At 55.6% G+C, this 17,707-nt stretch overlaps 1 protein-coding gene across 1 annotated transcript; it reads right to left on the bottom strand.

Annotated features, from left to right (window-relative positions):
• Window positions 1-967: 967 nt before the first annotated feature.
• Window positions 968-16,865, bottom strand: TMPRSS5 (transmembrane serine protease 5; the record flags this gene model as incomplete). Its single annotated transcript, XM_027082275.1, has 11 exons — window positions 968-7,807; window positions 8,074-8,216; window positions 8,681-8,779; window positions 10,385-10,563; window positions 11,516-11,678; window positions 12,360-12,403; window positions 13,912-14,025; window positions 14,355-14,490; window positions 15,606-15,728; window positions 16,219-16,317; window positions 16,703-16,865. Coding segments are annotated over 11 exons (1,464 nt in total), but the record flags the coding sequence as incomplete, so codon positions are not given.
• Window positions 16,866-17,707: the final 842 nt, after the last annotated feature.

The raw sequence follows: 17,707 nt of genomic DNA, 5'->3' as shown, positions 1-17,707 counted from the left end.
GACAGCACGGAGTCCTAACCACTGCACCGCCAGGGAATTTCTAGGAGAGAACATTTTTAATTTAACAGTTTTTTAGTTTGATGTCACTTTTAACTATTTAGCTATATGGTGTTTGGCCTTCTACCCACACAAATGGTAAAGTGGGCCCGAGGGAAGCAGCCTGGAGAGGGCGACAAGATTCAGAAGCCCCTTGGACTTCCCTGGTGGCGCAGTGGTTAAGAATCCGCCTGCCATGCAGGGGACACGGGTTCGATCCCTGGTCTGGGAAGATCCCACATGCCGCGGAGCAGCTAAGCCCGCGAGCCACAACTACTGAGCCCGCGTGCCTAGAGTCCGTGCTCCGCAGCAAGAGAGGCCACCGCAATGAGAAGCCCGTGCACTGCAACGAAGAGTAGCCCCCACTCACCTCAACTAGAGAAAGCCCGCGCGCAGCAACGAAGACCCAATGCAGCTAAAAATAAATAAATAAAATAAATGAATTTATTAAAAAAAAAAAGATTCAGAAGCCCCTGTGGGGAAATGACCGCACCCCTCCCCCCCCACACACACACATGCACTCAACACACACGCTACTACAAGTCTGTATTTCTGGTGTATGACCACTGTGGTTGATTCTTTCTGGTAATTTATGACTAGGTCTGCCAGGTTAGCATGTTGAGGGGTGTGGGGTTAGCATGGTCACCCTGAAGGATGAGGACTTTTTGGTGAGAAAGAAGCATCGTAGTCTGCGTGAGAACTCCCCTGACATTGACCATGGAGGGGGCAGTAAAGGTGGTAGGGGCCCTGTAGGTGGAAACTGGCCAGAGTCTTGAGGGTTAGGGGACAAATTCTGCAGAGCCTTCCCCAGACTCCTCACATTTCTCCTCCTCCCTCCTCTCCCCTCAGGCCCCTCAGGTTTCCCACAAAACACACACACACACAAATACACAGGCACTCACACAAACATACACCCAGACACACACACAGACACATACAAATACACAGACGTATACCCAGACACACACAGACACAGAAACACACAGGCACACAGGCATCCATACACACATAGTACGGATGACATCCCCTCCCAGGGGCCACCCCCCGTCTCTCAGACCTTCCTCTCTTCTCTCTCCCACCACCAGACCCATTAAAACTGACTTTGTACAAAGAGTGGCCCATTTTTGGTGGCCCCAAGAGAAGTACGATGTCATCAAGAGAGAGGTGGGTGGTGTAGCCTTGGACACACGTGCAGAGGCGACACTGGATCCTGTCCACAGCTACTTTCAGCTAAAAGGTTCTGGATCCCAGCCCCAGGCCAGGCTAGGCTGTGATAAAAGTCATTTGCTGACTGTGTCCATTACCAGGGCCATGAGTGACAGCCGAGCCCAGCCTGGGGCCCTTTCTTTCGGGGTCCCCACTGGCAGCACTGCCTGTCAGGCCCAGCACGTATGTGCCCCTGGGGTTAGAGATTCAAGGACCCAAGCTGCCTGCCATTGGTTCCTGCAGGGGGAAGGCTGGAGAGTGGGGGGAGGGGGCACTCTGGCCCCTGGTAGTTGGAGAGTTGGCCTAAGTAGACCCCTCCCAGCCTCACCTTCACTTGCACCCCACAGCCTTTGCAAAAAGACTGACAAGGGTCTGACTTTCTCCGAGCCCCACAGCATCCCCACCTGCTCCCGCCTCTCCTCCCCCGGATCCGCTGTACAAATACAGGGCTACTGCCAAGCTGTGGGAACAGTAAATCTTCCTCACTCTTTTATTCATGCCCTCGCGTCTGCAGACAGTGCCGAGGAAAAACAAACCCCACCAAATCCCTACGGACTCTAGCAGTCTGGCAGCCTCTTCTTTGCTCCTCTCTGATCCCCTCCAGGAGGCAGAGGCCAGGAGAAGAGACCGACCCAGCTCTGATGCGGGTGGCAGCTCCCCCCGCCCCCCGCCGCCATCCCCTCCTCCTGAGGGAGCTCAGCGAGCACCTGTCACATGCTGAGCCCTGTACCACGCTCTGGGGAGCAGAAATCAGTGAGACCTGGGGAAACTGGGCGGTCAGTATTCCTGGCTTCCAGGAGAAGCTTGCTCAAAACATATGGCAAGATGAGTTGCGGCTGCCCTGGGTGCCGTCCGAGGAGCCACCGAAGGGAAGGATGGGCAGCCAGGTCAGCTGCGGCCCCTGTGGAAGGAGGGACTCTCGCTCCAACAGCCTCTGGACCAAGGCAGCATCTCTGCAAAAGAGTCCAGATCTTGAGAATTCCTGGGAGCCTCTCCTCCTGCAACTCTGGGCCACCAGGGAAAGCTGCTTTTAAGCTCAATCAGACCAAAGGGGGACTGGAGGAGGCCAAGGGGAGCTGGATTTTGCCTTTTATACAGAAGAGAGGCGATGGACTTAGCATGACCCACTGTCTTGTTTGCCCAGGACTGCAGGGTTTCTGGGGACACGGGACTTTTGGTGTTACAACTGGGACAGTCCTGGGCAATCCGGGAAGGTGGGGTTCCCCTAACTGAGGGGCCATGGGAAAGGCTCCACCCTCTGTGAGCCTGACACATGGCTCGGGACAGAGGACAGCTTGGACCCAAGCTGCCTGGTAATGGTTCTGCGGGCGGAAAACTTTCTTCACTACTGGGCCACGTGCAGGAGGAAAGGCTGGAGAGCAGGGGGTCCTGTGGGCAGCTCAGGAGCTGTCAAGGGAAAGTAGGCAGAAGAAAAGTGTCTGCAGACTTCAGGGCAGGGAGGAAATTCCCTCACTGTCTCTAGGGAGCTGGCACCCATGGGGCCCCACCCAAAGCCTGGGGTGTTGGGAAGTGAGCTGGGGAGCCCCTGAGAAAACCTGTCCTTGAACCTTCACCAGTGTACATGGGACACGGGGAAAGATGGCTTTAAAATCTTCTGCCTGGTGCCTCATCCTCCCAGGACCCAGAGGGCAGTCAGAGCGCTGTCCTGGAGAGGGCCTGACACAGCAGAGCAAGCTTGTTCCTTTAGATCTGTCCCAGGGAACAAGCTCTTCTCCATGGGTGTCCCGACTGGATGTTGGGGGTTGCAGATAGATGTCTCCAGAGGCAGCAGGGGTTTGTGTTAAAGGCGGCCTGATAAGGCAGATCCCACGGAGACGCCCTCACCCAGACCCCTTATTTGATAGATGGGAGACCAAACTCCAAGAAGGCTGAGTCACTAGCTTAGGGCAGCGCACTCTCCAGTGGTTAAAGACCCAGACGGGACTGTCCACCATCAGATGCCACAGCCAGAGATTCCTTGGAAGGGAGGATGCACAGAAGATAAGCCCAGGCCTGTGAAAGCCCCCGCCTTCCTGTCACATTAGTGACAGATCACGCCTTCTGGAGCCAGGACTCCTCTCTCCATTCTGTTGAGTCCCCAGCGTGGTCCAGCCCAGCACCAAGCCCAGGAGAAAACCCACCAGCAGATTTCCCTGCACTGCTCGGCCCTGGGGCTCCAGGGCACAGGAAATCTGCAGAGGGTGCCTGCAGGCTCTGCCTCTCCCTTTCCTGGCCTCAGAATGTGTAAGAAAGGCCAGCTTCACCTCTCAGTAGGAAGCTGCTCCCTACCTACGATAAGGAGCCTTCCTAGAGGTGGAGGTATTTAAGACACGGTTTAAAGGGCCATTAAGCATACTGGGCTGCAATGAGTTTAGCAGGAAGCAGAGCCCCAGTGACGCAAACACAAAGATACATTCTGGTGTGTCTAGTAGGGAGGTGGGGAGGGATCCAGACCCAGGATGACGAGGGAGGCGCAAGAGTGGGAGCAGGTGTAGGTGGGTTCTCTTTTGAGCAACCAGGAGGGTCCTAAGTACATGGCCAGGAGAGGGCAGAGAAGGAAGAAGAGAGAAAAACAGTGGGGAGACTCAGGAAAACCATCTCCTGACAGCTACTGTACCACCCTCTAGCATTTACAGCATTTCCAGTTTCGTCCTATTGTGGGTGAACCCAACACTTCCAAAAATAAAATGCAGGAAACAGCCCGAGAAATGTTTCCGAGGAATGACAGAGCTGCCCCCTCGTTCACAGCAACTCTCCTAGGAGAAGCAGGACTCCACGGAAAGTCTAACAAGGAGAGAGAGCCTGCACCCCGCTGTACCCTCCAGACCCCCAAAGCACAGAGAAGGAGTAGATGAGAGAAGGGCTCTACCCTGGGCCTGGCAGCCAGGAGCCACCTTCCTGGGAAGTCTCAGGAGGCTGGCAAGCCCTGCCCAGGCAGATGGGATGCTGAACCCCTGGGGAGAGAGACAGGTTTCCTGCACACAGAAATGCCCTGACTTAGTCAACAAGAGGCCCTTGGAGCTCCCTTAGCAATTACTGCCGCACCACTCAGCCTCGTGCCTGGCTGGCCGCTAATAATTTATTGCAAATACGTCTCATGGCTCCAATAAGGCAGCCGCTTCTCTGCCTCTGAATTCCCTGCAGAGCGTCACACAGCTGGGCACCCAGCTGGTCCTCATTAAAATCCTTCCGGACCTGCATCTTGTCACCCTTCTTTGCTCCCATCTCCAGCCCTGCCCTCCAGCAGCCGGCCCAGGGCACCCACTTTTCCTCACTTTCCTAAGGGCTGGATTGGTAGCTGCCAATACAGGAAGGGCAGGTGAGAGCCTCTGAGTCTGTAGATCTGACTCGTGGCCTGGTGAAAGATACCAGGACCTTCCATAGGTAAACAGGGAGTCGTTATTAGCAAATTCTCTAATTAGGATTCTCTTTATCGTCCTCCTGTGGAAAATACTCATTTGTAACACTTTAAGTCAGACCATGCAGAACTGGAAATCTGTAAGAACGTTGCCCAGGAAGGGTCCCTGGCAGGAGCCTCTTCCCAGGTTTTGGTTACCTCACCTATAAAAAAGAGGGATGGCAATGCCTTACTGTAGGCAGGTGACTAAACAACCTTCCCATTCTATACTTCTGTGCAATATTGGACCATCTCGTTCATCCGTGTGCAAAACAATGATGTGGATTTGGCGTGAAAAGACTCGAAGTTCCCATCCTGGCTTTGGCGCTTATTAGCGGGCTGGTCCTGGGGAAGTCACTTCAGCTTTCTGAATGAATTTTCTCACCTGTGAAATGGGCATGATAATAATATCTTCACCACATAGATGGTGTGAGATCTAAATGGGATACCACGTGTGAGCAGGATTGATAAACCGTAAAATAGTATCCAAGTGTTACTGGTTATTAACAGATCATAATGACTGTGGTAAATAAAAAGCTCCCTTTAAATAAGCAAACGCCTATGGGCAACAACAGAAACACAAAAAAGATCATCGCTGATGGATTTGCTGGTAACTCTTCCCTGCCCAGGGAGATAGGCAGCCCTGAAACTGCCTCTTGAAGTGGGGACCCACCAGAGTCAGGTAGTAAATGCTGATCTCGGGATGGAGGCTGGATGTCTCGGGGCTCTCAGAACACAGGGTCAGACTACCCACCACCTGCCAGGGCCTCACCCACGTTGCTTCTGCAGTTGGGCAGCAGACTCCCAGCAGCCACTTCCCCAGCTGTTTTTAAACGACAGTAAATTGTGGCCCTTTTTTTTCTAATGCACTTCTTTGCAAAGGAAGCAGACCCTCCAGGAATGAATATTCATTTGTACTATCCCTCAAAAAAATGCTGATAAACTCCCGAAAAAGTTGTGTTATTGCTAAACGCTAATTGCATTTCCTTGGGTAAGCACCATAAAAAATTCATTGCAGCTTTTAGAAATAAGATACCAATTGCATTTTAATCGCTGGAGAGGAGAGAGTGGGGGAGAAGCTTAACCAGGAAAATGCTAACTGGGCAGAAACTCAGAAAGACATCTCCCGAGCCAGAAGGCCCAGTCCTGAAACAAGAGCTGAGGAGAGATGGGTCTCGTGGGGAAGCCAGACCCTCCCGGAGGGAGCACTGACTCAGTGGCACTCAGACTTGCAGCATCAGAGCACCTGGAAGGCTGGGGCTTTCTATTGTCAATCATGACATGTAGATTTAACAAATGTACAGAATTATATGAGCAGGAGTCAGTTCCAGAGCTTTAAGAAACATGTATGGGAGGAAAATTGTAATTCTACTACCCCTTAATGTAGGTGTGAGAGAAAGAGAGAGAAGGGGGGTGGGGGGAGGACGGGACCAAGGCCATATATCATTTCACTTTAATACCAGAAGACCTGGACCAGTTCACAGAACTGTCATTTAAAACCTACACCCTGTTCCAACACCAAGCAGAGTGTTCTTACAGTGCCCCTGCCCCCCCCCCCCGCCCCCCGCCCCAGCAGGGCCAGTCAGAGCCAAGTGAGAGCAGGAAGTAGGTGAGATCGACAGAAGAGTGGGGCGGATCCTGACTCCATGGGCTTCACCTGGGCTGGTCCAGCCTTGACCCCATCTGCCCAGGAGCTTCCCAGCCTGGGTCTGTAGGGAGGCACTTCCCCCACCTGAGAGCACAGGGAGAAGGCAGGCCCAGGGCATCCCTGAGCATCCTCCCAAAAGATGAGCACAGGGGCTGGGGTGGGGGTGGGGGCAGAAGGGCAGGCTCCCGGCCGCCAGCACCCTCTTCCTCTCCAGCTGCTCACTCCCCACCTCCCGGCTCCCCGACCTTCCCAACCCAACCCCAGCTTCTCTCCTGTCATTGAGGCTCTCTGGTGAGATAGAGGGGCTGGAAATCAGGGCTGGAGGGGAGAGGCCCTGTGGCCTGGGGGCTGGCCAGTGGGTGGTGACTGTCTCTTGTGCAGTGATAAGAGATCCACACCTTCTGCATCCGGGGCTGCTGCTTCTCCTCCATCTAGTGGACCTGCCAGAGACCCCAGGAAACATGAGGCTGGTATGCAATGAGACTGAGGAAACAACAGGACCAGGGGAGGGAGTCCTGGGCTGAAAGAGAAAGGAGCTGATCTACAGAGCGGCTCCACCCTCGCTTAGCCGAGTAACTAGCATTTTAATAAATCACTTAACCACTCAGAACCTTCATTTCCACTTCTATCCAATGGGGCTAAAATATCTGCTTCTCTAGGTTTTTTGTAAGGTTTGAATGAGAAGGTGGATGCCTAGGTCACCTGTAAACTCTACAGTTTATTATCTACCACCTGCCCTGAGCCCAACCTTGCAGAAGGATGCTTCCCACGATCACACCCTGCATTTGTAAAGTACTTTATACAGATCACGTGCTTTTATACACATTCTCTCACTTGGCTCTTCCCCTGAACGGATGAAGTGGAGTGGCCGGCCCAGGATCACACAGAATGAATCAGTGGCTGAACTCAAACTGCTAGATGCTGAGCTCTCTCCCTAGGGCAGGGAGAGCAGGCACGACCAGGGATGAGTAATGGTCATAAGTAAGTACATAATAACACCTGGATCACTCACTCTAAGCCTGGCGCTGGGCAGGCCTTAACTCATGTCATCGTCACATATGACGGCATATACAGTAGCCACGATGGTTACTACCAGGACACTGAGGTTTACCAAATTCCTGTAGGAATTTGCCACAGGCCACACAGGAAATGGAAAATCTGGGCTACAAATTCAGGTTAACTCTTCCTTAGTGAATGCTTAAATTAATAGAATGGATTCAACGTTATAAGCATCACTTCTTCCTTCTCCCAGTCTGGGAATATTCCCCAGCTCCCAGCAGGGCCCAGGCCCGAGGGATGAGGGTCACGGTTTCCGAGGGTTACTGGTCCTTCACAAAAAGGTCTGCCCCACCTGCCCCCCGACTCACCTGCGCCGTGTCCTGGATCCAGTCCAGGAATTCGGCAACCTTGGCGTAGACGCCGGGGTGGTTGGGCTCTGCGCAGCCGCGGCCCCAGCTGACCACGCCCACCAGGCGCCACGTGCCCTTGTCCAGGCACACCAGGGGACCCCCGCTGTCCCCCTGCGGCATCCAGGCACCGGGACACAGAGTAACAGGCAGTTAGTCCTTCCTGGTGGAGTGGCGGCAGACCACTCCCCAACCGCTGACCCCGGGGCTGGGAACACAGGCGGTCCTGCTTCCAGGACGATCCCGTCTTGCCTCGCGCCCCCCTTCAACCCGCAGCGCGCTGCCCACTTGCCTGGGCGCCCCGCTCGCGGAGAGGATGTCAGCCGGGCGCCCGGCCGCAGACCCCGCCCACCCCACACCGGGCCCCCGCCCGCCCGCACCTGGCACGCGTCGGCCCTCTGGTCCAGGTAGCCGGCACACAGCATGCGGGGCGTGAGGGCCCCGCTGTACACGCAAGAGCTGTTGCAGAGCTGGGTGCTGAGCAGGGGCACCACCGTGTCCCGGAGCGTGTCCGACCTGTGGGCTGCGGGAGGCAGATGCGGAGATGGAGGGGCGCAGAGCGAGGCCCGGGAAAGCAGGGCAGCAAGAGGGCCTTCGAGGCCCCGGAGGTGCGGAGGCCCAAAGAGGGGAGCCCAGGATGGGAGCTGTGGACTCTGGGTGAGGAGGCAGGGGTCCGTCAGACTTGGGGGCTGGGAGCAAAGAGGAGTAGACCCCACACATACACCCTGATGCTGAGGCCGTGGCCCTCCTGGGAGAAGGGGAGGGGGAGGAAGGGGCCTGGGTTTAGGGGAAAACACCAGGTTGTTCTCCCAGAAAGACCCAGGCAGGGGAGACTGGGGCCCCTGGGTCTGGCCAAGGGTGATGCCAGAGGAGAAGGGGGCTGGTGCTGCCCTGTGGCCAGGGAAGGAGGAGGTGCCTCACCTTGGGAAAGGATGCCTCCCCGACACCCACACCCCTGTGCACCCCGGGCCCTGGGAGCTGACTCACTGTGGCTGGGGTCAGTGTGGCCCCAGCCAGACACCCAGCACTGCGAGCCCCTTGGAAAATCCTGCTCTTCAGCCGGCAGGCACACGGCGCCCACGGTGTCTGTGGAGAGGCAGGGGTCCCGGGTCCCACTCCGGCTCGGCCTCCCTGCCCGCGAGCCTGGGAAAAGGACCAGGGCGGGCGTGTCCTCCACGCCCCCTTCTCAAACAGTCCTGGCTCCGGCCTCCCGTACAGCCTTGCGGGTCAGGTACTGCCCCCCCTGGGAGCCACCATTCACGCAGAGGACAGTGTGGAAACTGCAGTGTGCCTGGTGCCCTAGGCCGGGCGGTATACACACGGTGCATCCCCACCTAGGGCTGAGGGGGGATAGAAACTCCTTCTGGGTGTTTGTACCTAACTTCTCCTAATGAGGACCCATTTTGGATTTTCCCCAGGGTGTGTGGACCCTCTTGGGACATGGTTTCCAAAAGTGTGCGACCTGTCCTGTGGGCAGAGCCTGAACCTGATTTTACGTAATGCATAGACCTGCCGTTAGATAAACGCCACTTCGCTGGGAGAAAGTATTTCCTCTTCGGTTCTCTTTCAGCCCCTCTTCTGCACCAAGGAGAAAGCGTCTGTCTGGTGCTACTCTGTGCCTCTCTTCACGCCTGCCCACTCCTTCCAAGCACAGAGAGCCTGACGCGGCAGTTCCGCAGAGCACAGCGCCTAGCTGGGACCTGAGCACTGTTTTGTTTTCACTCTGTGCATTTTTGTGGTTATTATCTATTTAATATAAGTCATATGGATTCTCCAATTATGTAGTAACCTAACATTTCCCTTTAAATACATTCATGTCAATTTAGAAGCATTAACTGTTGAACAACGGTGCAGAGAGCACCCATATACGGTAGAATTTGTGAACAGCATAGAGCAGCCACTGTTGCTGGGGAAACCCAAGGCTCCAGGTAGCAATGGGAGGGAGGAGTGCTGAGTGTGTGTGTGTGTGTGTGTGCGTGTGTGTGTGTGTGTGGTGTGAGAGTAGGTGTGCACAGGAGTAGGTGTGCATACTTATGTGAGCCTTGCATGAGTATGTGAGCGTGTAAGGGCATGCACACGTGTGTGTGTGTATGTGCGAGCATGTGTGTCTGTAGGTGAGTGCACTTGGCACGTGCGTGTGGAAGAGCTGCCCTTCAAGCAGATGCTGTGGAGGAGACGCTCTGCCCCGGGAATTGTTTGCCTCGTCAACTTGAAGAGAGTCAATTCGCTCTCTAAAGGTCAACATCCTTATCTACATACACCAGCCTCAGCTCCCCGTCAGGTTTGTTCTGAGGATGGGGTGAAAGAATATTTGGTAAGGTAAATCTTATTAACTGTAACATGGTGCTAGTTATTAACTGTTATCCTATTAACTGTCAATACATAGTTAACTATTATTCACTATAGCCCAGCTGGGACCTGGCACCAGCAGCCTGTTGGGAGATGGAGCCACTGAGAAGCTCTTCTTGCGACCTCGAGGCAAATCCCGCCTGCAGCCCAGATGGGAAAAGGGCCAGAACCTTTGTCCCCAAAAGAGTGTGTAGAAGCGTTGGCGCCACCCCAGGTCCAGGTGATGCCAGAGTCCACGACGGTCACCAAATGAAGTGAACGTTGGGTTCACAGCACAAGGGGGTCTTAGGAATCCACGGGGCTCTCGCACTCCCTGTGCCACCCCTCTCACCACAGCCTCACCTGAGAAGTGGAGCGGGGTCCGGAGCTGCAGGAGGGCCATGTCGTAGTCGTGGCTCTGGGCACTGTACAGAGGGTGGGCGATGATCCGCTCCACCACAGCCCCCTGGTGCGGCCTGACCGTGCTGTGGCTGACCAGCCCCGCGTGGACCCGCCAGCTGGACCGGCGGGACAGCCTGAAACTGCACAAGGGAGCTGAGCTGAGCCTGGGGGAGGAAGGGGCCGGAGACGTTGACATAAATGAGTTGGTGGGGGGAGGAAGCCAACAAGCACGGCTGTTAGTGGGGGCCCCATCACCAGGCTGCAAGCTCCCAGAACCCAGGCCTCTTAGAATTCCCCAGCAGCTGGCAAGACACTGGGCATGCAGTAGGTGCTTAATAAATGCTCAGGCACTGATGGAGAGAGAAGTGAGACACTATGGTCATTGGCCACCACCCCTGCACTCTCCGGCATAACCCCCTTCAAGTTTTACAGCAACCATGGAAGGGGCCTTGTGTGATTATCATAGCTCTAAGTGAGTCAGCAAAGCTTTCCTCAGTGCTGTCTCCCCACTTCCTAAGTGTGATGGCTGGGGAGGCACTTCGGCTCTCCCAGCCTCGGTTTCCTCACTATAAGATGAGGATTACATCACCTGCCTTGCCCGCCATCAAGAGAAGAGGGCCGAAGAGCTCATTCATTCCTTCCAACCAGCATTTATTAAGCACCTACTACATTCCAGGCCACGGGGACAAGGCAAGGGAAAAATCAACAAAGGGATTCAGTGGTAAACAAGACTCTTCCCTGCCCCCATGGAGCTTCCAGTGTAAAGGGGAAGAAAGACATTAAACAAATAATTACATGGAAATTGATTTAATTACAGTGGTGATAAACGTCAAGAAGCATGGAGGGCTGTGAGTGCGAAAGCATTTTAAAAGCGTAAAGACCGAACAAAATTAAAGAACCAACATTTGTATGATGACTGCTATTTAGGCAGGGCTGTTCTTGGCACTGAACAGGGAGAATTTCACAAACACCGCCCGGGCCCGCTCTCAGCAGACACGGGAGGCGGACAGTTGGACATTGTATACAGGACACACCAACGGCCAGAGAGAAAATGCTAGGGGGAACCCTCCCCCCGGCAGCCCCCAGCCTTGCCTGTGCACACAGTGCGCCGCGGTCACCACCCAGTGTGGGGCCAGCACGGAGCCCCCGCATGTGTGCCGGGCACCCAGGGCCACGCTGGCCTGCCAGGGCCAGCGCCCGGGAGCCACCGCCTGCCCGCCCACTATCTGAGAAGCCAGGGGCCTGGTCCCACACTCTGCAAACAGACAAGCACGGGTGAGATGGAAAGAACGCGGGGTGGGTGTCAGCACTGTGCTGACTGTCGAGGCCTGTGGTGCAGCGTGGACGGCTCCCATTTACCATTCCTGGCCCTAAGCATGGGGCGGGAAGCTGGAAAGGTTGCTTACATCTACCTGCCCCATCAGGCGGTGCGCTCGCTGAGAGCAGGGGTGCTGCCTGCACCATCTATGGAGCCCCAGGATCTAAGAAAACGCCTGTCCCACAGGAGGGGTCAAATGGTGGCATGTGGACAGACGCGTGCAAGGACAGATGAAGAGATGGCTAGACGACTGCGAAGGCGGGTGAAAGGCACTCTGCAAACTGTCTCTCACTTGGCCCCTCTTCCCCACCATCCTTAGTCTCCAGAAGCTGCTGTTTCCCCTTTCCCCAGGGGCCAGGGAACGTCGGAGGCCAGGGCAGGGAGTGAGGCAAGGAGGTCATCCACCCAAACCAGTGGCTGGTGGTGAATGGGACAGAGGTGTAGACGGGGCTCTGTTTGGGCAGAACTCTGTCTGCAAGAAGGGGCCCTGCAGGCAGGTGGGCAAGGACCCCTACCCCAGACCCAACTGAGCTTCCCAGTGGGGATGTCCCACCCTGAGGGCATGGGGGAGATGCCCTCCTCCCACCGCCTCCTTCCCGGACCCAGGACAGGACTCACCAGAGCATCTGAGGGAAACAATTTGACCAGAAGTACAGCTGCCCCTGCAAAACAGAGGCAGTGCCAGCAGGAAGCTGGGTGGGGCCCACCCTAGGCTGCACACCCACCCGAGGGCCTGGGGGAGGGGGTCGTTGTTGGGGGAAGCAGTGGGGGCCTCTCTGTAGCCACAGCCACCTGCTTCCTGACCCCACCCAAGCCCCCAGGCCCCTGCTTGTAGCAGGTCTCTGGGACAGCAGCTGTGCTCTGCCCAGTCGTCCCGGGCACACAGGACTTCGTGGTCCTCCAGTTGGATCTGGGCAGGACCCAAAGTTACAAATGGAGCGTTCGTGAATGTGAAAATCCAGCTGTTCCCACTAAGGCCCGTAAGTAATGTGTACTCAGCGGATGAGTGGGTAAGAGAGTGAGTGAATGGACTCAGTTCTTCGCCCCGTGCTGCGGCCTCAGATGACTCCACTCTCTCCCAAGCCCTTCGCCCGGCCCTGTGTACTCATATGCCTGCTCTCCTCTTTCCCCTCCTCTTACTTAGCATAAACCTCAACTCCTGGGAGTTCCCTGGCGGTCCAGGGGTTAGGACTAGACGCTTTCACTGCTGAGGGCCCAGGTTCAGCCCCCGGTTGGGGAGCTAAGATCCCACAAGCCACATAGTGCGGCCTAATATAAATAAATACATTTAAAAACACACTATTAAAAAGGAAAAAACATCAACTCCTTTTGGACCAAAGCCCTCTTTCTTGACTTCTCTCTTGCCCCCAGCATCCTAATGCCTGGATTCTACTAGTTTCCCAAATCCACGGCCCCCCGGCTCTCCTGGCAGAGTCAGTCCCACTCCTACTTCCCTTTGCCCATCAAGGTATCTAAGACAGGGACCCCACGTTCCCCTGATCGGCCCACAGGGGACAGGAGCTGGACAGGAGGGTTCTGAGATTCAGGCGGGAACAGTGGTGAAGGGGTGAGAAGGCTTTAGAGCAGGGACAGGAGGAGGCTGCTGGAAAGCTGGAGGCCACCCAGGCAGGGTGAAAACCCGCTCAGCTTGCACCCACCCCCAGGATTTGGGGAAGGGGCCATCCCAGAGCCCTCTCTTCTCTGGAGGGTCTCCAGGGTCCAGATAGTTAACCATCTCTCTCCTGAGATAGCAGAATTATCCACATAAAGTGCGGCAGGGGGGAGAGGGACTAGTTTGGAGACAGGAACCTCGTTTCAAGACTTGCTTTGGCTGCTATCGGTTCTGTGACCTTGCACAAGGCCCTTTACTTCATTGAGTCTCAGTTTCCCCACCTGTAAAATGGGAATAGGAGTACCATTTCAAATCCTCCGACAATAACACCCAATCCTGCCGTTCTCGTGAGGGGCCAATAAGATGAAGTATGTGAAACTTTGGTGGGCGGGGCTCCTGTGAGCTGAGTCAGCAATTTCTAATTGGGAAATATTCCTCTTTGTTGTCCTGTCTTACACCTCCAGCGTCCTCGCCACCAGGCTCTCATGATAGGAATATTTTTGCTGCATTGTTCACCAGGAAGTGAGGGGCATCACTCAGCCCCCTGAGAAGCCCTACCTGGGCTGCCACACCTCCTCCGGGAGGCCTCCCAGTCTAGGAGAGAGCTGAGCAAACTGCCTGGAGCTGTTGAGCCTGATGTCAGACAGGTTCACTGCCTTGTGGTCTGTGAGTCTTGGCAGGAGAAGGGAATAAAACGGGAGGAAATCAGCTTTAAACTGACGATCAGCACGAGAGATGGGGGTTAAGTATAACCGGAATGTGATACTATACCAGTGAACAAGACTTTGACAATGACCTCTTCTGGGATTTATATTTGTTAAAAATCAAGGATGTTCAAAGGAGAGAAACAGACTGGGGCACCATCATGCCCAGAGGCCAGGAGATGACCAAAATGACCTCCTGAGTACTTTGATGGTGACAGACAGATAGAGGTCTTCAATGCTCCTCCCCCACCCACCAGCTCTCCACCCTCCCCAGGCCCCACTTCTGGCCCCAGCTACCTGAGATGGCCAAGGCTCCGGCAGATCCGTACCCCCAGGGCAGAGCTCCAGCCCTCATGGCAGACCAGGAGCCAGTCTGGCCGGGCCCTCACCTGCACTTCCAGCAAGAAGTCCTCGGTGTTTATTCTGAAAGACACTGAAACCACAGCATGAAAGCCACATCCCACCTGCTGCGAGAGGGAGGGGCGGCATGGGCAGGGCGAGCCGGACCTGGCCACCATGGGACCCAAAGAGGCCTTCACGATAGCATCTGGGTCACCCCATATCGAGCTCCCTGTTCCCCAGGGAGCCAGCCGGTTCCGAGAGCAAAATAACCCCTCTTTGCGCAGCCTTTTAGGTTTGTGTTTTAACCAAGTGCTTTTAAACGTGCTCCATCACTAAGTGTCACAGCAACCCTGTGGGGTGAGAATTCCCATCCTCCACATTCTGCATGAGGGAAGTAAGGCACGGAGGTTAAGCGACCCATCCTAGGTCACAGGATCTGCAAGTGATGGATCCAGGTCTTCTGATTTCAAATCTCATGACAATACTAGCGATGGTTCCTGTTCGTTGAGCATCTGCTTTTTCCACGCTCTGTGCTAAGCCCTTTTATTTTATGCTCTTATTATGCTTCCAACTTCAGGCGGTAACTATTTTCATCTCCACTTCATGGAGAAGGAAACGGAAGCTCAAAGCAGTAATGGAACTAAAGGCGCACACAGCTAGCAAAAGCAGGCTCCAACCTGACCCTAACTAACCTCTGTAACTGATTCTACCCGCAGCCTTAGCAGCACCGTATCTGCTGACCCTCAACTCTTACCTGGAGGGGAGGGGACAAGGTTTGGGTGCGGGATGCGGAGACAACGCGGCGAGACGTTCCCAGCCCTCTGTGTGTTCTTTGCCCTGGACCCAGACCCTTGCCGGCCCCGCGCTGGCCCCCACCCCCCACATCTGGCTTCTCTTCCCCACACCGCAGCCTCACGCTGCCCAAAGGGCGAGTCGCCATCTCTCCTGGCAGCCTGGGCTCTTGGCCATGCCCCCGCTAAAGATCAAGACCGTCCCCCAGGAGTGCTGAAAGCCCTAAATCAGAGGTCAGCTCTACAAGGCTGGGCCGTGGCTCCACCCTCACAGTACGGGAAACACAGGTGGGTGGCAGCGAACTCGTGGCCCTTCAGTTTGGTCCTCTTGCCCCGAGCCAGAAGGGAGGATCCCACAGCTGTGCAGGGGCCCGGGGCCCAGGTGGGAGTCCTGCGACCTTGGGGCGCGGCCCACCTGCTCTGGGAAGCGAGGGGAGCAGGGCTTCCTCATCGCTGGCCTCCGAGCAGTTTAAGCTCATATCCTCATCCTGCAGGGTCCCGGGAACAGGCTGAGGGGCAGCCGGCCACAGATACAGCGCTTCAGAGGACAAAGACAAGGAGAGGCTGGGGGAAGGAAGGGACTCCCCTAGGAGGGGGCCAAGGAGCAGAGCAAGGGACCTGCAGCAGAGGGAGGCAAAGGCAGCCTCGGGGGGGCTCCTCACCGCCCTGCCCGAGGCAGGCCCCCCGCAACGTGCAGAAGAGAGCCATTGCGCTCTCAATGTCTCTGTCTCTGTCTCTGTCTCTCCCTCTGACTGGGAAAGATCTCTTGGAGAAGTTTGACAAGGGCGTCCCTGGATCATCCACTCGAGCACATTTCTCACTGTAGGACTGAAATGTTCTTTACGGAGAGCCCGAGTCCCTCCTGCTGGCCCTTCACCCCGTTTCTACGTGCTGTCTACTCAGACTAGATGGAAAAGACGCTCATCCCACCTGCCTTGAACACCTGCTCAGCATCTGCTCCACTCTCCCAGCATCCCCCAGATCCTGTTCGTTGCCCGTCCCCTGCCACTGAAGGTCCCAGCACTGACCTAGAAGCCAGGAGCCAATGCTTGCACCAGCCAGCAACGCCAGGGCTCCGAACGCCGCCCAGCCGCGCCGCCCTGTGCACCAGCGCCCTGCCCAAGAGACTGTGGGGGAGGAGGGCAGAGGAGCATCTGGGGACCCTGCCTCCGCCTGCCAGCCGCTCTTCACCCCGAGGCACCACCCCGGGACCAGGCAGCCGCCGACTCGCAGCGGTAGTTTGCCCCACTGCACCTGCCCGCCTCCCCCGGCCCCATCATCCTGGGGTGGGTAGGGGGCAGAGGTCTGATCACTGGCGCCTCGGAGCCCACTCAAGCCCCCAAATGGGAAACAGCAAAAGCAGGTCTGGGATAAATAGTGAGACAGCCTCTCACCATCAGTCATTTAAGGCGGACCTGGGAAGGTCTGGGGAAAAAGAATCTGGAGGATGTAGGAAGATTGTCCCTTCACTGCCCCCACCCCGTCATTCCCCGATGGCCCAGTCTGGCCTACTGGGTTGCTGCTGGGCCTCGGGCCTCCGCAGTGGGTCTCCTGGCTCTGCTCTGAAGATCCAGGATCCTGGACTCTCCTCTGCATACTGAGCCTCCATGGGGGCTTGGCCATCCAGCATCAGGCTCTGGGGAAATAGCTGTCCGTCACTCACCAAGGAGAGAAATCACCACCGACCACAAGAAGTCCCCACTCTCTAACTCCAGCCGGGCCCTCATTGCCACTTGTGAGCCTTTTTTCATCTTGGGGACTCCATGTGTGTTCCCATAGATGCCCCTCGGGCCTCCCTGCTCTCCTGGAGCCCCTAGCCCCACCCACCTTTCTCTCACACAGCCAGTAAGTGTCAGAGCAGAGACCTGAGCCCAGATCGGGCCAACTCCAACGCCCGCACTCTTCACCACCCCCTTGGAAGTGGTGACATGGTGGCATGGAAGACATCCACTGAATCCCTGAACATCCCTCCTCAGATCCTAAGATCCCATCCTTCCTCATTCCCTCCTATCTTGGAGGAAAAACTGCCCCTCCCCTACGAACCATGCATTCATTCACCCAGTAAATAGTATTCAGCCCAAGTGGACAGTGCACGGTGGGGGATACTGTAAGTTCAAGGTAAATTAACATGGACCTCCACAAGCACCGCCTCAAAGAACCTACCTGTGAGTCCTGAAGATAAGTCATTAAACAAAGCAGCACAGGTTCAGTGACAGAAGAGAAGTTCAGTTTAACTAACATTGGAATTCCAAAGGAGAGCTTACTTCTTGTTGGGGAGATCTAGAAAGGCTTCCTGGAAGAGGCAGCCTCTGAGACAGGTCCTCATAGATGAATAGGGTTTGAACTGACATATATGGTCATTGGGTGTTCCAGGAAAGAGGTGTTGAGGAGGCAAAGGAATGGGAGTAAGAAAGCATAGAGTGGGGTAGGTCAGACATTTGCCTAAAATTCATGTGCCATGAAGAAGAGTAATGGAAAGTAAGATCTCGGCAAAAACACTGGACCAGCAGTTCAAAG

Source organism: Aethalodelphis obliquidens, unplaced genomic scaffold (assembly GCF_003676395.1).
Source record: "Aethalodelphis obliquidens isolate GAN/ISIS:26980383/991018 unplaced genomic scaffold, ASM367639v1 scaffold46, whole genome shotgun sequence".
Taxonomy (NCBI): Eukaryota; Metazoa; Chordata; class Mammalia; order Artiodactyla; family Delphinidae; genus Aethalodelphis; species Aethalodelphis obliquidens.
The sequence above is the reverse complement of the archived record's forward strand: the minus strand, read 5'-3'. Positions and strand labels throughout refer to the sequence as shown.